The 21,851-nt window shown below is 35.7% G+C and overlaps 1 protein-coding gene across 1 annotated transcript; it reads right to left on the bottom strand.

Annotated features, from left to right (window-relative positions):
• Positions 1 to 1,784: 1,784 nt before the first annotated feature.
• On the bottom strand, positions 1,785 to 21,187 carry Mob1a (MOB kinase activator 1A). The gene is made up of 6 exons (XM_026397400.2): positions 20,683 to 21,187; positions 16,814 to 16,980; positions 13,783 to 13,876; positions 12,080 to 12,213; positions 7,650 to 7,813; positions 1,785 to 5,693 (listed from the first exon to the last, which is right to left on the bottom strand). Exons 1-6 carry the CDS (start codon positions 20,694 to 20,696, stop codon positions 5,616 to 5,618), a joined length of 651 nt encoding a protein of 216 aa, XP_026253185.1. The 5' UTR covers positions 20,697 to 21,187; the 3' UTR covers positions 1,785 to 5,615.
• Between the last annotated feature and the right edge of the window lie 664 nt (positions 21,188 to 21,851).

Raw genomic sequence — 21,851 nt, forward strand, 5'->3', positions numbered from 1 at the left:
GTGATCAGTGCTGCCCTGAAGGATTCATCAGCTTTTCTACCACTGCACTCTGGCCTATATAATCAATATCTCTAGTGTTGTACCTGTATGGATTGGACCAATATTTGCTCTTTATAAATATACTCATTCATTCTGATATTGAGTGACTCCTATGTACCAGCCCTCATCATTTCTCCTTTGGGCTACTGTTAGTGGACACACTTTCTGCTTGGTTCCTAAAAAGTTATGGTTAGTATGATTGGGGATAATTTGTTAATTTTTCAATTTTCTTCATTGATGTCAATGATACTTTAAAACTGTCAAAACAACTTTTTCAAGCAATGTAGTGGTGAACCACTGTTATTCAAACCACATGTTCAGATGAGGCCCATCCAATTCCAGCTCTAGGAGTGAACACAAGATCCAACTCAGGATAACTAGATGGGGATTGGCTTAGGGTTGATCACATGATCTGAACCAGACCAATGTGAGGTGACCTTACTTAGAACTAAAGAAATGCTCTTTTCAAATGGGTTAGCTAAGCTGATAGAAAGCCTGGAGCTGCTTGCGGGCAACCATCTGGGCAGAACTATTTTACAAATAAAGCAGACACAGAAGAAAGCAGAGCTAAGAGGAGACAGATGTTTGTGCTTGTGCAACTGGGAGCCAGCATTGCTGGAAATAAGTACTGAATCTGTCACTTGTAACCAAGCGACTCCGATTAAATCAAACTCACAAATTTGTATTTGCAGAATTCCTCCTTTATTGAAAGTGTGACTCCAACTTTCAACAATTACCCATATTATTCTATGACCTTTGAATAATTGGCTCTGCCCTACCCTGCTTCCTCCCCATACCCTCACTTTAGAGGATTATCAGACATCTGTGGCAGGGGACACTGACATCTAGTGGCCAGTGATAATGGCACAGGCTGTAGTGTCCCTAGGTAGAGGGGACATTATCAGAGTATTTACTGAGAAGATCCAAGGCATGGTTTGGACATGGTTTCTGTATGTGAAGTTTTGAATTCTGACTCTGGCATGCCCCAAGATTATTTGGATTTCACTCTTTTTATAAAGTATGAAATAGTTTTGAAACACTTAGCCATTAGAAACCCTTATGAACATCATTTTGTGTTTGCTTATAAGCCTACCGAAATGTTAGAAAAAAAAATCCCAAACTGATTACCCATATCTTATAAAAAATTATTATTAACCCCCATGTAGCCACATCAGTCACTTTTTAACTCTACTCAAAAAAAAGGTTAAAAACAATTCTAGCACTGCTGTAGACCTCACATACCATATTTCTCCAACAATAATAAAAAATAGCTGCTTGGAGTAGAGAGTGTTTTAAAGATATACACTGAATACTCAATTTCAAGGTAAGAAAATCAGTGATTCCAGTCACACTTTCCAATCTTATACCCAGGAATATACAAAAGAGGTGCAGAGCTTGATTAGGTTGGTAGGGAGGAGACTACTTTTTGTCTGGTGTGGATTTCAGTCACTATATGCACTAGCAATCTGTTTCTTGGGGTTAGGATTGGTCCTGGTAAATAAGATACTTAGTTTTACTTAGCAACTCTTCTGTAAGTGCTAAGGAAATAGTTTAGCTATTAAATGATATGCAATGGTAGTCACTTTCAAAATTTAAGATATACTCAATATCCACAGAACCTTCAAAAATCAAGTTTTCATATTTAAGTAGAAAGCCAGTGTGTTGAGACATACTTTATATCAGTCATTTCTTGCTTTCAATATATTTTATTCTGATGAAGTTACAAAAGTAGATACAAAATACTTTTTTAAAAAAGTACAGTTAACCGACTTAGAAAAATAGATAAAGCCCCTAAAGGTTTAAAAATACAACATAAATTTTTATGTAAAGAACATTTTAAAATATTTTAGATGGTAACCAAGACTAACTTATGCAAACTACTTTCAATGTAGAACAAACACAGAATATTGCTCTATAATAAGTCTATAGCACACTGGTAATCCATCTGGATTTACAGAACACTTGTTTGGAACAGAGTCTAATAATGAAAAGAAAACCCAAGTGAATTTCAGTGCAGATACTTCAATAAAATAACTGCTACCACATGTAATATCATCCCCCTCTTACAGCCTGACATGTTAAAATTGAATGCAAAAACAGGAAGACCAAAAGACTATTTTCCCTCTTTGCCAGAATTCTATAATAGTAGAAACCAAGTCCACTTAGTGAACTAATCTTGGAGGGAAATACTGTGTCTGTTGAAGGTGCTCAGTCTGGTGTCCAGATCAACATTTTTCTGGCCAGAGTTCCATACTGACAAAGATAGCTTCCTGTCATGAGGCAGAAGAAGCTCCAGCATCATAACTGGGTCTGCTTAGAAACACATTTCTAGGACTTACACTCTTTGGGCCTGATCTGTTTGTACTTCTGAGGTAAGGACATCACATTTCAGAAGCTCTACTTATGGTGTGTCTTGCTGCTCAGACAGAAGCTAACAGTATAATCATGGAACCTCCACAAGGTTTTCAAGAGTTACTGTCACTTTGCAAGTTATTATCACCATGAGGATTGTTCCCCTTGCTTCTGCACTACTAGAAAAACTCTGTCTTTGTTATTAAAGTCACGGTGAATACATATCTGCATTTTCAAGTAAGCAGCCACATAAGCTAGAGCTCTGAAAGTCTAAGATGAAAGAAATACCTGTTAGCTGGCAGCCCATAAAGACACTTTATTCATGCAAATCTGAAGAATAAAGGATACAACTGGCTTTCAATATAAAAACTATAGTACAAGGCAGTTTGAATATTTAAACAAAAATCTATACATCATTGTCCAAGTTTTTTTTTTAAAGGCCTGAAAATTAAAGCACCACAGGATTAGCTGCATAATTTAGCAAGCACTCTCCACCCCATGACTGTAATCATGTTATGAGAAGCAGAGATGTGACTCTGAGGAGACGACTTCCTCTTAGGAAGGGAAGAAAAGAGAGTACTGAAGAACAGGGAAACCCTGAATATGAATAGGTAAATCAAAAGTGAGACCAAGACACAATGATTTCTTCAAACACTTTTCAAAGAGTTGCTCTTTAGCCATGTCAGGAAGGCACCATTCACTTCCCATCCTTTCCCCTTCCTCTAATTCTCCTGCTGTAAGAAGTTGACAAAGAATGTAATGTTTAGGTGGCACTGTTGGTTGAGCCAAACTGGTTTGGGAATCTAGTAACGTTTTCATTAAAAAGTAAAAGAAAATAAAATAAAAAACTACATTCTAAATCTCAAATTACCAACAATTTTAAAATTTACAACCCATTAATAAGCTGCCTTTGCTACTGTCCTACCATGTGACCATCTTTGGTTTGTTTTGGGGCTTACTCATGAAAACAGAATTTCTGTCACTAAAAATAGTGGAGAGAAGTGAAAAACCTTTTGAGAATATTTGAAATATTAGAAATTATGATGAAAGTATAATCTAATTGAGAAACAATTTCATTCCTTGTAGACTTAAAAAATTAAAGCCACTGGACACCATTGTGCTTGCCTGTAATCCCATTACTTGAGAGGCTGAGGTTGAAGAATTGGAAGTCCCAGGCCAGAGTTGCCAACTTGTGAGACCCTGTCTTGAAATAAACTTTAAAAAAGGGCTTGGGATGTAGCTCAGTTGTATAGCGCTTGCCTAGCATGTGCAAGGCCCTGGATTCAATCCTTGGTAACACAAGAAATAAAATTAAAAGTCCACAGGGTTGGAGGTTGAGAGGTAATTACATTCTAGGTGTCATTCAGGAACCCACTCTTTTTTTGGGGGAGGAGTGAGGTAAGGGGGTTCCAGGGATTGAACTCAGGGGCACTCAATCACTGAGCCACATTCCTATCCCTATTTTGTATTTTATTAGAGGCAGGGTTTCACTGAGTTGCTTAGTGCCTCACTAAATTGCTGAGGCTGGCTCTGAACTTGTGATCCTCCTGCCTCAGCCTCCTGAGCCGCTGGGATTAGAGGTGTGCGCCACAGCACCCAGCCAAGGAACCCACTCTCATTTCCAATAATTAGAGAAAATGTGCAGAATGACTGACATTTGGACCTCTCAATTCATTTAAAATATGAACTATAGAATGTTTTATAGAGGGCTTTTCTCTTTTTTTTTTTGTGATTACACTACTCTTGAATTCCTTAAACAATGATGGTTTCAGCCTAAATTAAATGAAATAATGTCCTTTAAAATTCTGTGTATTGTTTAAGAATTTATTGAAATTGAGCTATTAAAAAACCTCATCAAATCAAAGACATCAAGGAGTCTGGTTAGTACTCTGCAAAATCCAAAGCTCTGCAACACAAAATGATGATGAATGAAAGCTTTGACAGTCTTCAAAGAATCAAATAAAAAACAGGCATTTTCTTCACTAAATGTGAAGATTCTTTTATCCCAGTAGAAAGAGAAGAATTTCAAGTTTTGATACAAACAGGATAAAACCCCTATGGGTACTCAATCCACTTTTGAGTAATTAACTGAATGATATAAAGTTATTTTCTTTTTTTTTTTAACCTATTTTCCCATTATGTTGACTTTATACATACACTCTGTGTCAAGTATAGGTAGCAGACCAAACCTTTAGCTGTGTTATAAAATGTATGCACCTTCATGGTTTTTTTTATTGTGGTTTTAAATTTTGTCCTTATTGGGATAAAGTTTGTGCATTTCTATACTACTCTTAAAAGTACAGAAGTAACATTTTTAAGAAATAAAATAATAAAATACTCTGAGTACTTTCTACCACTCTCTGACCCAGAACTGCAAGGCCTCTGAAAAACAACATAAATGAACAGTGGCTTTGAGACCTAAGTTTGCCAAATTTTTTTGGAAACTTTTTCTTTATCCAAAGCTATATATTAATTGATTTGAAAGAAGCATTTCAAAATAAAAACCTAAAAGACCATCATTAGAATGTAAAAAAAATTATCTCTGATACACACACATTCCTAATAATTTAGATAGATTTGAATACAATCCCAAATAAAGATTACAAAATAAAGTCACTTTAAAAATAACTTTGGTTACTCCCCATTCCACATATGCCATAAGAGATTTAAACTGTGAATGTGGATTTTGAAAAAAATATATATTCTTATCTATAAAAACACTAGCATTCAAACTTGAAACTAAAGATTATCCAAAGTGACACAAAAGTTCTAAATGTTAAGGAAACTTAAAAATAACTTTCCTTTTTGTAAAATAAAAGCAGAATAAAACTGATCTGATTGTGTTATTAGGAAATTTCTTCTGGAAACTAATTAATAAATCATTGGTAAAAACTGTGTGTTATGTTGTCAACAGAAACTGATTCAATCATTTTGCTGAGCAAAAAAGAAAACTACAGGCTAGTAATTACATGTTACAACCAAGTATGACTCTGACAATAATGGGAATGGTCCCACAGTCCCTCTGATTTTGCTGTGTCCTTAAGGTCTCATTCTGAAACTATCAGGCCCACCTACCTTTGGGACAATTTTACCTGTAGACACAGAAAGCAGGTATCTTTTTATCTTGTTTTCTTTAAGTTTGTATCACTAGTCTATAACAGATAACAATGAAATATCTCTAGCAGTAGATGAAGCAAGAGGGTAACTTTGTTTTGAAGAAACATTTATCTGTCTTTCGAGCCAAGCTTCTCAATTAATTCCTGAAGAGGTGCCAACTCACGCCTATCAATCAGATTAAACTCCTAAAAAGAGAAGAAAAATAAAATTTAAAAATGGTCCTAAATAAAAACTCTTTTAATTTCTTATTTTTAGAGAAAGGATTCACAACCCTAGTTTTCTGAAATTCAAAAGAATTATCTAATGAGCTCTGTAAACATTTTAAAGCAATTATTTTTATTCTTTTTAAAAATACTAGTGTTTCTTGAAAAAAACCCTAAAAGCCCCACAAATGTGATATTGTGATATATACTGGTCTTCCTCATGGCTGTTTTCCTGACATACAGCTCCTAACATCCTTGAAGTCTTCAGAGTGGCAAGAGTGTCTGTTCTGGGCACTAATGAGATGACTGGTAGCTGGGAGCCCTTGAAGAGTACCATGATGAGGCTGCTCACCAGAAAGATCAAGGCATGATTACTGTGTTTTGGGACTTTCATCCCACCCAACCATGGAGAGAAAAGAGCTGCTGAAGGATGAGTTAATCACTAACGGATGATGATGTAACTAATCACAGCCAAGTAATGCACTCCCCATGAAAACCCAAAAAGACAAAATTCAGAGAGCTTCTAGATAATAGATGAACACATGGAGGTTTCTGGAGGATGTTATGCCTGGAAAGGGTATGGTATTGAAGCTCATATCCCTTCTCCCAGGCCTCACACTTTGCATCTCTTCTCTCTGGCTATTCATCTGTATCCCTCAAAATATCCTTCATAATAAAATGGTAAAGGTGTTTCCCTGAGTTCTGTGAACAACTCCTACAAATTAATCAAACTTAAGGAGAGTGTCCTGGGAACCCTGATTTATAGCTGCTCTATCAGAAATGATACCCATTACTTTTTTTTTGGGGGGGGTGGGACAACCCACTACTTTTGACTGATGTCTGAAGTTGGGGGCAGGACTTGTGGGACTAAGCTCTGAAGTTGTGGGATCTCACACTATCTCCAGATAGTTAGTGTCAGAATTTAGTTGAGTTAGATTAGAGGACACTCAGCTGGTGTCTGCTGTAAAATGGACTGCCTGCTTAGTGTATATGGGGGAAAACCCATACATTAGATCTGTTGTGAGAGTAAAGTAGGAGTTATTCCCCGCCCCCTTATTCTTTGCTAGAGGACTTATTATTAAATAACTGATTATAGCGATCATAGGCATGATCCTCCCTATGTTACATGTGTTTGTGTATAAACGATATTTATATACATATGTGTTTGTATGTATATATGTGTGTGTGTGTGTATATATATATGTATATATGTATATATATATATAAAATACATATTTGAATTTACATAGAAATTACCTGAAAACTACAAACTGAACCTTTGATAGTGGCCACCTCTGGGGTAGAAGACTTTTTACTTTTACACCCAAACATTCACATGTAACAATCTTGGAAGAAAAGAAAGACTATAGTATGTTTTCCTTTGTGTTACACAGAGAACCAGAGTACACAATATCAACTGAAATGCTATTAGGCTTTCCTTCCATAAAATGATATCTAGACAGACATATTTATATTTTACATACAAAATTATACAGCTCTAAGTTAGGCTAGAAGGAGTCCAATTCTTTGATCTTTTTTCAAACAATGTGAATTATTTTTGTTTTTTAAAATTTTTATTAATTTATTTTTTATGTGGTGCTAAGGCTAGAACCCAGTGCCTCACTGAGCTACAACCTGAGCCCCTTTTTTGATTTTTAAAAGTAATCATTCTAATTAAGTGCTCTACATGTCCCTCAATGATACACCCTAACCACAGACCTGGGGAAGCCAGAGGCAGAAGGCCCAATGGAAGTAATACCTTTTGATGCTGCTATGTAGACTAATAAAAACAATATGGGGAAAAAAATAAAACAGAAGAGAAAATCTGCTTGTGCTTAGCTGCTCTACAATCTATAAATAAGATACACTGGTCTATTAAGGTTACCAATCCAAACAAGTCCAAGTTGTATGACCCAGAAATCAATATGGTTCACTTACCTGAACAAAGAAAATAAAGTGCTTAAAGGAGGTGTTGAGGTGGGCCTCCTCTTGCAGCTGCATCACAGAATCAAAGTGCTGATGATAAATATGGGCATAAACCCTGAACAGACGCTTTAGAATGGTCTTTGCCACAGACATAAAGTTTTTGGGAAATGGGACACCTATAATCCAAAATACACATATATCAGTTTTTTATCTAATTGAATAGCAACAAGTTTTGACAGTGCCATAAGCACCTGCAACATACATATACACTTACAAGCACACACAAGCTTATTTCTATATATTGAAAAGACAAAGTGAAAAACTCCCAAATCTAAGTATATTCCTCACAAACACTCTTTTCTGATTGCCTCAGAACAGCAGGCACAGGCATCAAATTATACAAGACGTTGCTGAATCAAAATTCAAATAAATATTTTTTTTTGGGAGGGGGGTTGGGGTACCAGGGATTGAACTCAGGGGCACTTGACCACTGAGCCCATATCCCCAGCCCTATTTTTTATATTTTATTTAGAGACAGGGTCTCACTGAGTTGCTTAGTGCCTCAGTATTTGCTGAGAAGCTGGCTTTGAACTCATGATCCTCCTGTCTCAACCTCCCAAGCTACTGGGATTATAGGTGTGCATCACCATGCCCAGCTCAAATAAGCAATTTTACTGTTAGAGTTTAATATCAAAGTTTCTTCCTAAGATTAAATCCAACAGTATTTTAATTATAAATAGAGTATTGTTTTGTGATTTATAACTCTTAAGAAAAAGAACATGTATACTTTTTCTCTCTCAACTGGGACTGGAACTTTCCTACCCAAAGAGAAGTACAGGTACATTTTGAGTCATTAACATCCACATGTAAAAAGTATTTTATATTCAGCCAGGTACGGTGGCACACACCTGTAGTCCCAGCAGCTTTCGAGACTGAGACAGGAGAATCGAAATTTCAAAACCAGCCTCAGCAAAAAGGCGGCGCTAAACAATTCAGTGAGACCCTGAGTTCAATCCGCTATACCCCCACCCCCCAAAAAGGTATTTTATCTTCTGAATTACTTTGGAAAAGCCAGTTTTCATTTTCCTGTAGCCTAAAAGGTGGGTATGAACCCTGAAAAAAGGAAAGAGAACCTCCCTATTTTTCAAAGAAAATAAACACCAATTTAAAGAGGTGGTTGTGTGTGTGTGGGGGGTCTCTCTCTCTCTCTCAACAGTGGAGATAGAAATGTAACCAGTTGCAACCCTAACAATTCTTTTTTTTTTTTTTTTTTTGGTACTGGCATTGAGCCCAGGGGTGCTTAACCACGGAGCCACATTCCCACTCCTTTTTATATTTAACTGCAGACAGGGTCTTACTAAGTTGCTTAGGGTCTTGCTACATTACTTAGACTGACTTTGAACTTGTGATCCTCTTGTCCCAGCCTCCTGGGCCACTGGGATTACAGGTGTGCATCACAGTGTCTAGCTCATTCCTACAAATTTTGGTTGACAAAATATTAAAATCTCTTAGAAAAACAGAGGCAGGAGAAAGAATACAATTAACATTGGCTACAGAGAATAAACACTAAGAAGGCATCTGCTTCCAAAACAACCAAGATGAGTTAGCCTTAAATGTCTGTTCCACAATACTATTCTTAAAATACCTCCTTTTTCCAACCCTTTAGAAAGCAAAGGCTTATTTAAACACTCTTTCCCTGCATTCTTTCTTTTCTTCTTACTCCTTAACTGCTTGAAATCAAGTATATTTTGCAGATTTTTGTGGTTATTCCGCTCCCTCCCAAGTCTTGTCAAACTTGACTTTTCAAATATTACACCAGAGCTTATGTAAATGTTTCTGTGGGCAGGATCTTGTATTCAGGTATTAAAAAGGCAGATTTTAAAAATCAAATACCAGGGCTGGGATTGTGGCTCAGTGGTAGAATGCTTGCCTAGCATGTGCGAGGTCTGGGTTCAATTCTTGGCACCACATAAAATAAATAAAATAAAGGTATTGTGTCCAACTACAACTAAAAAATAAAATATAAAAAATAAAAAATAAAAAAAAATCAAATACCCATTCATTCAAAATGCACAAATGGGAATTTTAATATTAATAACTTTAATATATTACTAAATATTATTAATAAACAGTTCTAATAAGAATAAATAATGAATAAAAGTAAGTCATAACATAAGGGGAGATTCTAGACCATCAGAATGAATTAATTATCAAAGAATGGGAATCTCAGAAAAAAGAATAAAGTAAAAAATGTTTTCTGTCTATAAGAGGGAAACCTTAGTGATTAAAAAAGTAATTTGTTTTGATCTAAGTACTTTCCAAGTGGAATTTAACATATTTGAGCAAAGGCAGTATACAATAAAGAATCTGTGAGAAAGGAAGTAACAGAATGGAAAAAGTGACCACAGCAAACAGACCAAGTATAACAACTTGATATAAATTTTTCTCCTGAAAAAGCCTCTACTTAGATTGCAAAAAGGAATTCAACAATATGTTGCTCACAGATACTCAAATTGAAAATGACAAGGACTAATCTCCTCCTTGAATAATGATGCGAAAATCTTCATCAAAATACTAACAAATAAGAAAAACTCTTCTAGCAGAAAAAAAAAAGAAGGGGTTGCAGGTATAGCTCACTGGCAGTGTGTGCTTTAGCATGCAAAAGGTTAGCATAAATAAATAAATAAATAAATAAGGAGAAAGTCTTATAGTCATCAATAGTAGATACAAGAGAAATTTCTGATTAAAAAAAAAAAACTTACACCATTCCAGATTTTAAAACATTTTTATAATAGAAGTGAATCGATATTTCATTTATATGATTTAAAAAAAATCCATACCCCTTTAACAAGAAATTCCTGTTTACTGAGGAAATTCTACAGGTATTTCAATAAGTATAAGGAAACAAAATAAGGATGCTTTGCCATTGTCACTATAATTCAGCATTTTTCTGGAAGTCAGTGCAATTAGATAAGCATAAAACAAGAAGAATACATAGCAGAAAAGAAGAGGCCAAATTAACATCATCTTCATATGAGGTTATATACTTAAAAAACTCAAGAGAACTGACCAAAAACTAATGGATACAAAGTTTGATGTTATAAAATTTATAGAAAAATCAACAGCTTTCTTACATATCAAATAATAATCAGAAACCAGATATCAATAAAAAGTATAAAATGCCTAGGAATAAATTTAAGAAACTTGAAGGATTAAATAAACTATAGAACTTTATAAGCAGATAAAAGACAAAAGTGAATAAAGAATGTTATCTTGTTGTTCTTGGCTAAGAAGACTCAGTATTATAAAGAGAACAAGAATCCTTGTATTTATCTGTAAAAATTGGATGTAATCATAAGTAAAATCTAAGACAGTTTTTTACCTTAAGAAAATGATTCTAAGTTCTTTGGAAGAACAAATATCGCAGAATAGCTGGGAATATTCTGAAAAAAAAAAAAAAAAGAGAAGGGAAGGGACACTAGTCCTAGAAGACGCTAAAAGATACATGACAAGGTGAATTAAAACAGTGGAATTTCCATAGCAAGAGATAAAAAGACCCTAAAAAATATGGCAGTTTGTTGTGCACATGAGATAATCAAGAGAAAAAAGACATGCTGTATATTCAAAAGTGATATTGGGACAAAGTGGCTAGCTATTGTGTTTGGAAAAAAATGAAGGCAGCATTCAGAAGAAAAAAATCCTGACCTAAGACTTACATGGAAAAACAAAAAAACTAGATGAAAACATAAGCATTTTTTTTCTTTTTTTAAAGAATTTGTTAAGGAATATCAATGGCAATTTTTTTAAATATTTATTTTTTAGAGCTGGGATTGTGGCTCAGTAGTACAGCACCCGGGTTCGATCCTTAGCACCACAGAAAAATAAAGGCATTATGTTGTGCCCATCTACACCTAAAAATATAATAAATAGTTTTTTAAAAAATATTTATTTTTTAGCTTTAGGTGCACACAATATCCTTATTTTATTTTTATGTGGTGCTGAGGATTGAACCCAGTGCCTCACTCATGCCAGGCGAGTGCATACTACTTGAGCCATATCCCCAGCCCCAACATAAGTGTTTTTTATAACCTGGAAGTAAGGAAAGCTTTTTCATCACTACTGAAATCCAAATCATAAAGGAAATGATTAATAGGTCAAAATAAATATAGGTGATCAATAAACAAAACAATGTTCAATCTCATCAATAGTTTTAAAATGCACATTAAAACAAATTCAAAAAAATTTGGTAAAGATTTTAAAATGGGTAAATAAACGTGATGAAGAAACAGACACAAACATAATGGAGGTACAATGATACAGTGAGAAAAACTTTTTGGAGAAAAAGATAGTAGTCTCTATTAAATTATTTTAAGGTAAAAAAGTGTTAAAAAGATTACATTTATCATTCAGAAAGAAAAATAAGTTTTACAATATTAACTCACCAATCTTAGAAGGAAAAAGAGTTTCATCATCAAGCTGATCCTGAACCCAAGTCATCAGATAGTCAATGTATTTTGGTGCAGAACATTTGATTGGCTTTTTAATATTAGTACCATCTGCCCAATGATATTCATATCTGGAAAGAAAAGTGTTTTACCCATAGTTTTCAAAACCATTAACAAATGTGTAACTTACAATCAAAGCAGGTCCACATTTTATCAATACACTATATGTAACTTTTAACAAATTACCTAAAGTTCTATTGAAGATTATTTTAAGTTCCCTATAGAATATTCTAAAATGTGACAACTGTAACTGGAAGAAAAAAGGGAGACAATGTGGCAGCTAATGGATGTTTTATAGGACAGCTTTGGGAACTGCATTCCTGTCTAAGGAGAACAGTGCTAAGGACTGAGCAAGGAGATGGTGGATCCACTACATTCTAAGATCCTTGGCCATAAATTATTATCACCAATGGAACCAAGATTATAAAATCCTGTTTCTTGGAGAATGTTAGAGAAATACCTTTTGGGCATGTATATTTTCTCCCTTCACCTTTGCTAAGCTAGAACAATTAACAAGATTTATGCAAAACTGTATAAAGTATTTAAGCTACAGAGAAGTTTAAAATTATTATTTTGTATTTGGTACCAGGGACTGAACTCAGGAACACTTAACCATTGAGTCACTTCTCCAGACCTTTTTATTTTTTGAGACAGGGTCTTGCTAAGTTGCTTAGGGCTTCCCTAAGTTGCTGAATCTGGCTTTAAACTCACAATCCTCCTGCCTCAACCTCCAGAGTTGCTGGGATTACAGATGTGTGCCACCATGTTGGCTCTATTTTAACTTCTTTTAAAGTTTAAGGAATAAAACTTATAACATAAAATAACAATATCCCTTCCAAAATACAGCAATAAAAATAGGACTGGAAAACACTAAGGAAATACAACAAAAATATTAATCTCATCACACCCTCACTTACAATGTAAGTAAGAAAGAGTACTACTCTAAAATATTTCTTGAAAATTATTACAGTCAAAATAGTTTTCAACCTAGCATCTTTTTTATTAAATTGTATTCATTTTGTTAATACTAAATAAGCAAAGTAAAAAAAATCAAATATTAAAAAGTCAACCAAAGGGCTGGGGTTATGGCTCGGTGATAGAGCGCTTGCCTAGCATGCGTGAGGCACTGGGTTCAAATCTCAGCACTACATATAAATAAATGAATAAAATAAAGGCCCATATAAAGGTCCTAAAAAATATTTTTTAAAAAGTCAACTAAAAACTCTTTAAGAAATTTATTTAAAAACTAGCAAGAGGAATGGTAAATGTTAATCTGTTAATCAAATTGAAAAAACAAAACAGAACCTTTGTATTTTTGTGATGCAAAGATAAACTTATGTCAAATTTCTATACTTTTATTCAGACTCACTATGATATATATAAATCAAACACTGAGAAATCACATATCAAAATATTTAATAATAACAGTTACACACTGGTAAAGTACCAGTGCAATCCCCAGCATCACAAAAACAAAGCAACCGTAGCTATAGTAAGTGAGTATTCAAGAACTAATAAAATTGAATTACCTTTACATAAGCAAACAAGGATAAACAAAAAGTCTTTATTATTTAACTTATATATCAATTTGTGAGAAAGCAAGATAATGCAAACACCTATATAATAGGCTGTATATGCACCTGGGACCTGCAGACATGACTGGACAGCTTGCTTCAGTGCAGAATTCTGTAATAGTTCCATACAACATGTTAATCTGATTGAAGAAATCCACAGCTGCGGAGAGAATGGCAGAACTGTGTTAAATATCTGTATAAACACAACAAAAATGTCAGACCTATCAGTTGAGGGCCAAGTGGATGATTTTTTTGAGATGGTGGTCTCTGTATTGCTCAGATTGGTGCCAAACTCCCTGGCTCAAATGATCCTCCTGCCTCAGCCTCCTGAATAACTAGGACTATAAGCACCTGCCACCATATCTGACTCTAAGTTAACTTTTAATATACTAAACTTCTAACCAGAATTTAGAAAAGCAAAATACTAGAGATAAAACTTTAACTTAATTGTTAATATTACACATCATTAGAATAGATAATTTGGTTATATCCAAGGGAATGAAAAATCCATAGCTTATTAATAGGACCAAGACAGTATGATTTGTTAGGAAAGAGGAAAAAAAAAAGGTGCTATGAAATATATTGTGAGTAGATATATTAGCTATATCAACAAACACTTAAAATATCTAATTCAGCATAAATATTTGAAGCCTCCAGCATATTGAGAACATAAAAATCCCTAACCCTGGGGTCTCCATCTAACAGAAGGGACAAAATTAAAAGAAATGAACAATATAAAAATACAAAAAGGTAAGGCCCGAAGGTCAAGAGTAAGTCCAAGTATTACTGGGAAAAAAAGTCTATCTAAAAGGAACTAATTAAAAAATAAATAAATAAATAAAAAGAAAACTTTTATCTACAGAGAAACTTGCACAGTATTTTTTACAGCAGAATTATTCATAACTGCCTAAACGTGGAAGTAACTGGTATATTCTTCAGTAGGTGACTGATAAATCTAGAAAATGGAAGATTCAGGGCTAAAAATATTAGTGCTAAAAACCAAAAGACATGAAGAAACTTAAATAAATATTACTAAGTAGAAGAAGCCATTCTGAAGAGGCTTCACACTGTAGAATTCTAACTATATGACATTCTGGAAAAGGTTAAACTGTGAAGAGAGTAAAAAATGATAAGGAGACAGAAAAAAAAAAAAAAAAGATCAGTGACTGCCAGAAGATTTGTGGAAGGAGAGATTAATAGGCAAAGCATAGAAAATTTTCAAGGCAGTGAAACCACTTTTTGATGATACTATAATGTTATATATCATTATAAATTTATCCAAACCTGTAAAACTGTACTCTAAACTAGGAAGTTGGAGCCAGGCATGGCGGTACTCGCCTGTAATCCCAGCAGCTCTAGAAGGTGAGACAGGAGAAGAGAATCCCAAGTTCAAAGTCAGCCTCAGCAATGGCAAGGTTCTAAGCAACTCAGTGAGACCCTGACTCTAAATAAAATACAAAATAGGGCTGGGGATGTGGCTCAGTGGTCAAGTAACCATGAGTTCAATCCCCAGTACCACCACCAACAACAACAAAATAAACTAGGAAGTTGGATGATTAAAAAAAGGACTAGATTCTATGGATATACCACTACCTATCAAGTAGTCTACCATACAACAAATAATAACAAAAATCAAATCTGGATTTGATCAAGATCCCAAATCTGCAATAACATGGTAACTATTAGCTATACATGGCTACTTATATTAAAATTTATTTAAATTAAATTAAAATTTCAGTTCCTTAGTCACACTAGCTACATTTGAAGGTATAGAACATTCTCATCTTTACAAAAAGTTCTATTGGACAGAGCTGCTTCAGATCTAACAATGAATATGGGAGATAAAAGGAGAGACAGCACAATAGACACTTTGGGGATCCAATTAGCAGAATTAATACTCTGGAACATAAACAATATGGTTTCTTCAACAATGAAGAAAGCAGGGGAAAAGGACTGCAATGAGGAGAAACCTGGATTAAGAGATTCAAGAAACACAGAGGTTTTTCCTGGATCCTAATTTAAACCAAGCTTAAATTAAAAAAAAAAAAAAAAATTGCTGGGTGAGGTGGCACACACCTATAATCCCAGCAGCTCGGAAGGCTACGCAGGATGATCACGAGTTCAAAGCCAGCCTCAGCAACTTGGCAAGATCCTGTCTCTAAATAAAATATTAAAAGGGCTGGGGATGTGATACTCAGTGGTAAGTGCCCTGGGTTCAATCCCCAATACCAAAAAAAAAAAAAAAAAAAAAAAAAATTATATATAGGATAGTCAGTGAAATGTGAACACTGACAATTAAAACATTAAAGAATGACAGTACTATCATTATTTTTAAAAGGAGTTCTTGTCTTTAGAGATACATCTGAAGTATTTATAGATGAAATAATATGTTGGAGATTTTTTTTCAAAATACGGGGGATACAGAAGCACAAATTGGCCACAAATTGATATATGCTGAAGCTGGATAATGTATACCTGGGAATTCACTAGTTTCTTTACTTTTCTATGTTTGAAATTTTCTATTAAAAAGTTCTCAGAACTATCTCATCTCAGAAACAAGAGGCACTCTAATCTCAGCACATCAGTCCATGCCATGACATCATTCTCTTGAACTCAGAGTGACCCTTTGGCACATGGATCCGTCGATTTTCTCTCTCAATTTCCTTTGACTATTCCTAAGTCATAAATCAATTGATTGCCCATAGAAACTGCAATCAATTTTTCTGTATGTTTAGGCAAATGAGTACTACTAGGAGTGCAGGCAAAACGGCCCAGATGGATTCCTTAGAAACTCATGGTCCATGATAGAATTCATGCATGTATTAATCTTTTACTTGACCTTACTCAGCTCTTCATGGTATTCTCCTTAGGAATTACCTCAAAGCATTTCATTTTTTTTTAAAACTCACGTTACTCTACTCAATCACAAAAGCCACAATTATGTATTCTGAAGAACACAGCTTTGAATGTATTCATGCTTATGTTTCCTTACAGATACTATATTATAAAAGGTATGCCTATAAAAGAAAACTCATTAACAAGATTTTAGCAAGATCTTTCCAAAAACCAATGAAGTTAAGTATTGTTAAAAACTTACTATTAACAGCAATCCACTCATTGAGGTCTTCTCCCTCTGGCAACATAACAGCCTGTCTTAGATTCCCACTTCCTAGAGTTGCTTCTGCGTGTTTTAAGAGTTCATACTGGTGAGAGCCTTCAGGAATATTCTTCTTTGGCTTGAATGTTTTAGAAGAACGGCTACTGCTATTGGATCAAAAGTAAAAATGTATGAGTTTTTAATACTAAAAGCAGAATGGCACAATTTTAGGCATATAAATCACTGTGTAAAATGAGAAAAAAAATTCCTAAGGCAAGTATGATGGCAATGCTATAACCCTGGCCACTCAGGAGGCTAAGGTAAGAGTATCGCAAGATTCAGGTCAGCCTCAGCAACTTAGCAAGGCCCTAAGCAACTAGTGAGACCCTGTCTCTAAATGAAATATAAAGAAGGACTAGACATGTGGCTCAGTGGTTAAGCACCCTGGGTTCAATTCTCAGTACCAAAAAAGAAGAAATTCCTTGGAAAAAGACAGGATGGAAGGGATTTGATGACCACAATAAAAAGAATGTTTTAGGGATGGGATGTAGCTTAATGGTAGACTGCCTGCCTAACATGCACAGGCCCTGATTTTAATCACTAGCACCTCCTCAAAAAAAAAGGTTTATATTTTTTCACTCATGAAAACAGAATAGCACAATTTTACAAATAAGGCAATTTTGTTGGAATGAAAACCTACTATAAAGGATACTTTAACCAAAGAAAATACTTGGATTCTAGTCCTTGATCTGCCACTAGCTCTGTGACTACCTGAGAATCCTAACCTTTTGACCTAATTTCCACCTGCAGAAATAGTGAAGAGAGGGAGTTAGCTCTGAAGTTCTCCGTTTCAGAATCCAGTTTTCTACATTGAAATATTTGAGATGCTATCAAAGGAAACCATAGAAAAAGAAACAAACAATCTGAAGCTATAGCAGGAAAAATAAATGAGACAGATGTAACTTGTTATAGGGGAAGTTTTTACTCCGACTTTATACCATCCACAAGGTCCTCTTAAAATGAAACAAAACCTAGAAATCTTAAAGAAAAAAATTGACTGATTTTAAATCAGAACAATTAAAACTTCCATAAAAGAGCAAAAAGACAGGTAACAACAACAACAAAGTACTTGCAACATATTTACACAAGATTAACTGAATAAAGGACTTCTAGAATTTGTTAAAGAACCCTTTAGAAAAATGGGCTAAGGAGACAAAAAAGGCAATTTAGAAGTACAATGATCAATAAACATGTGAAGAAACATTGTTCAATTTAAGTAAGATACATTTTTTCCTAGTCTGAGTGTCAAAAGTTAAAATGATTATATTAATAAGTATGGAGAAATGAGTATCTTAACATTCTATCACTGGAAGTGCAAAATGAATAACATTTTAGTAGGGTTATATGGCAGTACCTTCTAACACTTTTTGAAAAGCTCCCCAAATCAATCCATTCCACTTTTAGGTAACTCTGCTAGATGTGGATAAGGATTTGTAGATAAGGATTTCCAAGATGATGATGATGATGATAATGATTATTTTGGTACTGGGAATTGAACCCAGGGACGCTTAACCTCTGAACCACATCCCCAGCCCTTTTTATATTTTATTGTGAGATAGGGTCTTGCTAGTGGCTTAGGGCTTTGCTAAATTGTTGCAGCTAGCTTTGAACTCACAATCCTCCTGCCTCAGCCTCCCAAGCCCCTGGGATTACAGGTGTGCACCACTGTGCCCAGCTCCAAGATTATTTTTAATAGTGAAAAACATGGAGGGGATTTAGGGGTACACACCTGGTTCAATCCCTAGTGTCCAAAAAAAAGGTGAAAAACCTGAAAATGATCCTAAAGTTTACCAGTAAATGAATAAACTAACTATAGTACATCCACATCAAGGAATACTGTACTGTAGTAAAGAAGACCACAGAATACATATGTCATACATATGTTCACATGAAAGATTCAAAACATGGCTAACACATTACAGAACCAAATTTATAGCAGAAGCCCAATCTGTTAATGCATAGAGTATCAAAGCAATACATGTTAAAACTGGTAATTATTTCTAGGAAGGGTAAGGAAATAAACAGTAGACTTTCACTTTACCTGAAGATTCTGAATTTTAAACAAGAGTGTAAGAAGTAAAAAAGCCAGGCATGGGGGCACACAAACCCAGGTTAGCCTGGCAACTTAGTGAGACCTTGTCTCAAAATAAAATAAAAAGGGCTGGGGATGTAGCTCAATGGTAGAGCATTTGTCTAGCATGTGCAAAATCCTGTGTTCAATACCTCATACCACCACCACCAAAAAGAAAAAGAAGAAAAAAAGAATTGTGAAAACAGTAAAAATCAAATATAGATAAAGATTTTATTAATATGATAAAGAACTACATTTAAGAGGGAGTATTAAATTAGAAGGACCAGCCCTTTACACACAGAAATAAGCTGTTAATGACCAAATCTAGAAAACTAACATGAAATAATTTCTCAAGATTCAATATAATCTTCGTCTAACTCAAGACTGTTGCACTTCAAATTATACCACCAAGACAGTGAAAATGATCCACAGGATAGAAGAAAATACTTGCAAATCACAGATGTGGTAAGAAGTTTTTATCCAAAATTTATAAAGAACTCTTACACCTTAAAAACGACAGACAATCGGATAAAGGGTATGAATAGACTTTACACAAAAAAGAAACTCAATATTATTAGTCATTAGAGGAATGCAAATAAAATCAGGAGATCCCACTTTATACTCAGATGGCTATAATCAAAATGACAACTAACTAGTGCTAGAGAGGGTGTGGGGAAATTGAAACCTTCTCACAGTGCTGATGGGAATGTAAAATGCTGTATATTTAGCAGTTCCTCAAGAAAATAAACCCAGAAGTAACATATAAACCAGCAATTCCACTCCTGGGTATATACCCAAGACGGGGTAGCCACACAAAAACATGTTCATAGCAGCATTAATGAATAGCCAAAATGTGTAAATAACACAAGTGTCCATCAACAAGCAAAATACAATAGAAAGAATCTAAAATTTCTCACATTAAAGAAGGGGTAAACTCTGGTTATGAAACACTGTATTTCAATAAAATTTAAAATGCCAAACAAGTGGATCATGTTCATCACTAAAATGATTATTTAAGCATACAGCTGAGCAATACTGTATGAGAGAGAATCACCTAAGAATAAGATGCTATAGAGCAAGGCTTCTCAAATCTCAATGTGCATAAAAAATCAGAGAACTTAAAAATTGTCCATTTAAGCCTCGTTTGGGCCCAAGCTTTCTTTCTAAAATGAGATTCTACTGAGGCCAAGAGTATTTAAAAAGTCATAAAATCAGTAAGTGGGCAGAATCGAAAGTGGACAGGAGAGTCTGGCTGCAAGGCCCACATCTTACTTCCAGCTTTCTCCAACTATGATACTACACATTTTCCTGTGGCAGCATTTTTCCATGGGGGTAATTTAATACTGACAATAACAAAACCAGACATATGATAGAGTAAAAAGCTAAGTCAGCAAGAATCATCACTAGAGTTCGAGACTGCAGAGAAACTGGGAACCCCGGGCAAGGCCAGGCCTTCAGAACGCCTCCCAGCCCTCGGGGGTGCTCGGGCGGAAAAGTTTGAAGGCTCTGCCGGCCTCGGGGCCTTTCAGCGCCCCAACCTCAAGCTCAGCTTCCTTTGCCTCGACCTTCATCTCCGTCAGGCCCTCCCTACTGTCGGGCACCCCCGTGGACTCGAGGAGGGGCAGAGTGGACGCCAGTCACCCGACCCTGATCCTGGGCCGGGTCATCATCTCGGGACCCTGTTGGCCGTCCCCGACCTCCGCCCTCAGCCTGGCGCCCTCCGCCGGGCCCTACTTACAAGAGGAAGCTCATCTTCGGTCCTAGGAGAGCAGGGGAGGGGCCGCTGGCCCCCGCCCCGTCAGGATTCGGAACTGGCGCGGGAACCGAGAGGAAGAGAACGGTCCTCTGATCGCGGACAGCGGAAGGAGGGCAGCAGGGTCTCCGAGCTCGGGTTTTACAGGGGGCAGGCCTGAGTGAACCGCGGCGCCTGGCTCCCCCGCCTCCCCCACCTCACAGATCCGAAATGCGGAACCAGCAAAATCTCGCGAGCCAAGCCTTCGCCCCGCCCCTCAGAAAGGGACTTGACATCCCTTTCATCCCGCCCCTCTCTTATAGGTAAGCCAATCAGCGTTCTGGATGTCGGGACTTCCCTCTCCTGGAGGCGTGGCGAGGGAACGCGGTGGTCCGGAAGAGGGGCTGGCTTTGCACTTGCTGGAGCTTGGTGTTGCTGTGTTTCATTCTTATTACCCAGGTAGCCGAAGCGCTGTTATGAGCAATATACACCCCTGCAATTGTTTAAAAAATTTAAACTAATTTTTTAATAGAGATACATTTACATAGAATAAAATTCTCCCCTTCAAAATGTACATCTCATTGTGGTTTTTTTTTGGGGGGTGTATGTATTCAGATTTGTGCAACCATCATCACTTTATCTAGTTCTAAGAGCGTTTTCATTCCTTACCACTCCCTGTCGCTCCCAACTCCTGACAACCAATAGTCTACTTTTTAAAATTTTTTATTTTATTTATTTATTTATTTATTTTTAGTTGTAGTTGGACACACTACCCTTGTTTTATTTATTTACTTTTTATGTGGTGCTTAGTATCAAACCCAGCGCCTCGCGCATGCTAAGCGAGCGCTCTACCGCTGAGCTACAACCCCAGCCCCTCTACTTTCTATTTCTATGAATTTTCTTATTCTGGACATTTCATATAAATAGAATCATTCAGTAAGTAATCTTTTGTGACTGGCTTCAGCCTAATATTTTAAGATTCACGCCTCTAGCATATTTGAGGACTTCATTTCTTTTACAAAATGAATAAAATTCCATTGTGGAACACAGCAAATTTTGTTTATCCATTCATCTATTGATGGACAAATTTGGGTTGTTTTTTAATTTTTCAATCATTATGATTAATGCTATGAACATCCAGGTACAGGTTTTTAATGTGGGTGAAGGATTCAATA

Source organism: Urocitellus parryii, chromosome 12 (assembly GCF_045843805.1).
Source record: "Urocitellus parryii isolate mUroPar1 chromosome 12, mUroPar1.hap1, whole genome shotgun sequence".
Lineage (NCBI taxonomy): Eukaryota > Metazoa > Chordata > Mammalia > Rodentia > Sciuridae > Urocitellus > Urocitellus parryii.